This window comes from Cebus imitator, unplaced genomic scaffold (assembly GCF_001604975.1).
Source record: "Cebus imitator isolate Cc_AM_T3 unplaced genomic scaffold, Cebus_imitator-1.0 Scaffold629, whole genome shotgun sequence".
In the NCBI taxonomy this organism is placed as follows: Eukaryota; Metazoa; Chordata; class Mammalia; order Primates; family Cebidae; genus Cebus; species Cebus imitator.
Window position 1 is genome coordinate 691,900 of NW_016107944.1, and position 5,734 is coordinate 697,633.

Genomic DNA, 5,734 nt, shown 5'->3' on the forward strand with positions numbered 1-5,734 from the left:
AAAAAAAAAAAAAAAAAAAACCACCTGTGCTGAGCTGTAGTGGAATCACACCTATGAATAGGCACTGCATTCCAGCCTGGGAAACAGCAAGAATCTGTCTCTTAAAAGAAATAGAGAAGGCCGGGTGTGGTGGCTCACGCCTGTAATCCCAGCACTTTGGGAGGCCGAGGTGGGCAGATCACGAGGTCAAGAGATCAAGACTATCCTGGCCAACATGGTGAAACCCCCATCTCTACTAAAAATACAAAAATTAGCTGGGCATGGTGGTGTGAGCCTATAGTCCCAGCTACTCAGGAGGCTGAGGCAGGAGAATTGCTTAAACCTGGGAGGGGGAGATTGCAGTGAGCCGAGATTGCGCCACTGCGCTCCAGCCTGGTGCCTGGTGACAGAGTGAGACTCTGTCTCAAAAAAAAGAAGAAATAGATTTAAAAAAAACTCACATGCACGGGGTGTATGCTATGACTCAATATACGTTTGTGTTGCAGGTATTATTTAAGTAGACATTTGTAAGAAGCCTAAAGGACTGCTATCTGGGTGGGTGGACAGTGTTGGGTGGGTGGATGATAAGAAGGCCTTGGCCTCATCATCTTGCTTTAGACAGCCCTGTGCTAGCAGGAGGAGGGTGGAGAATCATAGATAATGGGGGTAGAGTCTGTTCAGCGTTGAGGTTCCACACCAGAATGAGGGGACCAAGTCCTTTTGGAGGGAATGCTGTTCTGGACTACAGTCGTACTGCAGGAAGTCCTGGTGGCACCCCACATACCCATTCTCCCATTGTGCTGGTGTTTTATGGTGGTCTGAAGAGATCTAGTGTGTTTTATGGTTATTAGCTTTGAATTCCCTTAGAGTTGTTTGTTTGTTTTTTGAGACGGAGTCCCGCTCTGTTACCCAGGCTGGAATGCAGTGGTGCGATCTTGGCTCACTACAGCCTCCGTCTCCTGGGTTCAAGCGATTCTCCTGCCTTAGCCTCCTGAGTATCTGGGACTACAGGCGCATGCCACCACTCCCAGCTAATTTGTATTTTTAGTAGAGATGGGGTTTCACTATGTTGGTCAGGCTGCTCTTGAACTCCTGACCTCGTGATCCTCCCGCCTTGGCTTCCCAAAGTGCTGGGATTACAGGCGTGAGCCACCGTGCCTGGCCTCCCTTAGAGTTTTTTAAGGAAGAGTCCTAAGTATGCTACCGTAGGAAGCTTGGGAAATGTTTCAGGATTCAGTCTGATTCCAGAGGATTTCAGAAAGCAAAGATAACAGGTCTGTTTGTTTTCATTATGTACCTCAGATATAATGAAATCTAAAAGCAACCCTGACTTCTTGAAGAAAGATAGATCCTGTGTCGCCCGGCAACTCAGAAACATCAGGTCCAAGGTGAGTCTGGGGTCCAACCCCTGGTGGGAGAGGCTTGAGGACACTGGGAGAAGAGCCCACATTGAAGTCTGGGTGCTCCCATGGGCCACAGCTGCAAAGCCCCAGAGCCCAGCACTCAGCCAGCTCCAAGCTCACCCTGCTGGGCTGGTTCTGGTGGCTTTGAGCTTTGTCTCTGCCTTGGAGCCGCCTCCTGGCAGTGACATTGAGAGTCCAGGGCTGTGAGGAGCAGTGCTTGGTGTGATCGGCACCTGCCTCAAGACCAGGTTTCACCCAGCCCCGCTCGTGTCGGCCTGCTGTCAGCTGTGCCTGTGTTGTATTGTTTCTTGCACATCACTGTTGTGACACTGGTGCCGCCTCCAAGAGATGATGCTGTCTGCTCTCCTTCCCCAGCCAGGAAGCAGCACATTTTTAGTGTGCTGTCCAGAGCTGGGTGGGCACAGGAGGGCGGGCGGAGGTGGGAGCGGCACCACGTGTGTTTGGCATTGGTTGTGTGTCTCATGTCTGCTCTCTCCTCTGACAGTCCGTAATTGAGCAGGTCTCGTGGGATACCTGAAATGCACCCGCTTCCCGGCCCATGCAGGAGGTAAACCACCTCTCCCACCGCCTGCATGCACTGCTCACACCCCCATGACAAACGCCTGCGTCATGGTTACTTTATTTCAATTCATCCTGCTCCAACAAACACATACCAAATCCAAGTGAGGTTTCTTTAACCTGCTCTGGGAAGTTAATTGACACTCTAACCTCTGAACAGAGTTAACCCTGGCAGTGAGGCACTCCCCAAGCCTGGCGGCCATGCCAGCAGAGAGGCAGGCACCCCTCAGCATGCATGTGGGGTAATCTGTGCACAATGGCTGAACTCACTCTACCCTCTTAGGGGACACCTGTCCTGCCCTCTCTCACAAGGTGGAGTTGACAGATACCCACGCTGGCAAGGAAAGTCCACCATCACCAAAGGCCTTGCCCACCTAGTGAGCCACTTAGTGGCCTCTGTCTCTCAGGGCTAATAGGCCAGTCATTCTAGGAATGGATAAATCAGGACTAGAGCTTCATGCAGGTGGTTCAGAAGAGCGTGATAATGGCAAGCAATCGGGGCTAAATATTTACCAGTATTTTTTTAAAACAAAACAAAAGCTTCTCACTAGGTGCCACTGAAGGCCCTATCCCAGAGAGGAAGTGGGAGCAGGCCCATGGTGGGAGACACCCGAGACTGAATGGTTGCCAGCTCAGTGGCTTGATCTCATTCATTCTGGGATGAGAAGGTGAGGAAAGCAAGAACCGCATCTTCCTGCCCACACTGGCCCTTTCTCAGGTGCGCCCACAGCACCATGCCAGCTGAGGGACTTCAGCCTAAGGCTTGGCTAAGAGTTGAGGGTTTTAAGCCTAGTCAGTTTTGTTTTATTTTTCTACAGTCCTTAGTCACCTATACCCAAACATGGTTTAGGCTTGATCAGAAATTTAGCTTGGGCATTTTTCTTTAAACATAAGGAACATTTTGTTTAGCAAAAGGGAACATGCTTTTTTGGTTCATGGTTTTCTTATTGAAAATTCTGCTGCTTCTTTGAGACTACACTCTAGCTAGTGTCTTTGAGCTTTTCTTGAAGGAGTTTGAAGTTCACTATTAGTGATTTGGGTTTTTGGACCATGCCTGTAAGTGTCACTCAGGGTAGGGAACTGGCTGTCACTGACAAGACTCTTCCAGGGCCCCTGACAGTAACTCTGTGTAGCGAATGAGTGGGGGCTTCTCACAGCGGCTGCGAACTAGCGAGAGCAGAGTTGAGGGAGCAGACTATCTAAACCCCAGGGCAGACTCAAAGGATGGAGAGAAACCCCCGGATGGGGTCCTCCTGAAGTGTTTTTAAGCTGGTGTTTGGCTTGGCTGTGTTTCTGTAATAAGAAAGTCCTTGGAGTGCAAGGCCAGTCCTGCTGGCCCCAGCAGAAAGATGAGGACTTCATAGATGCAGTGGGGCAGGATGGGGCCATGCTGGCACTCTCAGGACACATGAGGAGGCACAGGCACAGGTGGGTGTCATCCTTTTCCTCAGCTGTATCTGAAGACTCCACCCAACCCTTCAAGATGGGCATGAAGTTGCCCAGAAACCGTACTTCTCATTGGTGTTTTTTGATAAGGCATCTGATGTGCACTGATCTGTGTCTTTCGTTTTGTTCTGTTTTTCTGTCGTGCCTCACTCAAAAGGACTGCAAGTCTCAGCTGCTACAAAATCGAAGCCAGCAAGTTGCTTAAGAGCAACATAGCCTTTTCTGTCATTGAGACCCCATTTCTGGGATTGAGAATCCCTCAGGGCTCTTAAGGGGCTCTGTGTCTGTGGTCAGCTCAGTATATGGTGCTGCTGGAGGCACTCAGTGGAGAGGCCAGCCAAGGGGGAGATGAGCCCCAGAGGGAGCTGGCTGAACCCTGAGGGCCAGGCATGGCAGCCAAACCTGTATGGGAGTCCTTGGGCTGAACAGCCTCCTGCAGCCAGTGTGGGGATAGTATAGGGGGCTTCACTTCCTTCCCACCCTTGGAATTGTAGCAAGCCCAGCATCACCCAAGCCTGAGCTCTGCCCTTGTCACTGGGGCGGCTGTCAGAGTGTTCCCCTCCCCTGGGCCTGCTGTAGGAGGATTCTGGGGCTTCTGATGCATTGCCTACAAGGAGCAAACCCAGGCCTTAGGAGTGATCAGACTCACAGCTAGCAGGAAGCGGGATGTGATAGTGACATCCCGCAGCCATGCTCCAGGGTCCTGCCTCTGAGTAACACTTAGGCTCAGGGCTGCCTGCCTGGCTCGGCCCTAGCCGCTTCAAGGGTAACCAGATGTCTACCCAGGTCCTCTGCAAGACTGACTACTGTGAGACCCCTGTACCCTCCTCAGCTGAGGCTGTCAGGTGAAGAATCTCTCAGGAGCTGAATGCGGACAAATCCACACACAGGACAAGACACAGGGATGGGCAGTCTCCTCGCTCATTGCACTGTTTTCCCTGGCTGGATTTGTCTGATCACTGCTTGTCTAAAGAGCCCAAAGCTCAGAATTTATCTGCTTTAAACACATGGTCTTGTCTCTGATTTTTTTCCTTTTTCGTCCAAGTAATTTTCTGAAGGGGAAAACATCCTCCACCAATAACAGCATTCCCCAGGCCTCTCCTCCTGGCATGCCCACTAACTGCACCTGCACCCGGCTCTCTGACCGATGCCGGCTCCACCAGCGGTCCAGTCTGGTCTGGTCCGGTCCAATGCAGGGGATCTAACGGTGTGTTTATTTTCTCCTGCTCTGTCTCCACCCAGAGTCTAAAGGAAGGCCTGACGGTGCAAGAACGGTTGAAGCTCTTTGAATCCAGGGACTTGAAGAAAGACTAGCTGTGTCCCGTCCAAGTTGAGCACGCGCCTTCCCCAGCTTGCAGCAGGACACCCTGAGCGCTGCTTTTCACCTGTACCTTTGTTTTATTATTATTATTGCTGTTGTCATCGTTAACTGTGGGCATGGAACGCGTGAGGCTGGCTTCTGGGTTGTCCGCACCACTCTGCTGTGTTGACTTCCTGTTGTTTTCATCAAAGCTTTTTTCCATGGTATTGTAAAATTAGGCCAGCACTGGGGGCTGGGAGGGCATCTATGTTAGTCCCTACCTGGCTGTGACCCGCCGCACTCACTGTCAGTATTAAGGCCCAGCAGCCTGTTGATAAGCTACCCTGTCTCACCACGCGCTGGTGTGGAAACAGGGCCCAGCCAGCATGCCTCAAGGTAGATGGAATGGTCAGAGAAAAAGCCGTGCGGACACTCCAGCTTGGCCTGGGTCACAGCACTGACTCCTCACCGCTAGTCTGGCTGTTAGAGGAGGAGGTGCCTGCCTTCCGGCCTGGGAGGAGGACAGCATTTTGTATTTGTTCCACTGATGCAGCTTAGAACCACACCCCTGATAATCATGGCAAACCTTTCACAACCTGGAAAATGTTGAAAGCAACCATTCCTTTTTTGTTTGTTTTTTATTAAATCTTGCACAAAATCCCCAGCCCCTCTCCTTCCTTTCTTCCTTTTTTCGCTCGTTCTTTTCTTGGTCTCCAGTAACCCTGGTCTTTTCATAACTACGCAAGATCGTTGCCCTGCAGCCTGGGTTTCAGACTCTAATTGCAAAAAATGATGAATTCCCTCCGGGAATCATTCAAAGTAGGGGAAGGTTGGGGTTTGGATTTTTTTTTTACCTTTTGGAGAAGAAACTGTCATTGCTTTGGAAAAGGTTGAGAGGAGACCCCTGTTAAGTCAAGAAGAAGGTACAGAGGACGTCAGAACCTGATGAGAACAGCCCATTAGTGTGTTTTAAGACTCTGATCTTAACTTTCATAATTAATCTGAGCTCTGGAAGCCTATCTTGCAG

At 50.7% G+C, this 5,734-nt stretch overlaps 1 protein-coding gene across 6 annotated transcripts in view; it reads left to right on the top strand.

The window, feature by feature from the left end:
* Positions 1-5,369, top strand: part of LOC108295281 (myosin phosphatase Rho interacting protein) — a 141,718-nt gene extending 136,349 nt beyond the window's left edge. For 2 of the 6 annotated variants that reach the window (XM_037734507.1, XM_017517357.2), the window contains 3 exons: positions 1,282-1,367; positions 1,888-1,950; positions 4,650-5,365. In XM_037734507.1, coding sequence (XP_037590435.1) covers positions 1,282-1,367; positions 1,888-1,920 — 119 coding nt within the window. In that variant the 3' untranslated portion in view covers positions 1,921-1,950; positions 4,650-5,365. Of the gene's footprint in view, positions 1-1,281; positions 1,368-1,887; positions 1,951-4,649 lie in introns of all 6 variants that reach the window. The other 4 variants (XM_017517352.2, XM_037734508.1, XM_017517349.2 and 1 more) reach the window with 3 other exon arrangements.
* Positions 5,370-5,734: the final 365 nt, after the last annotated feature.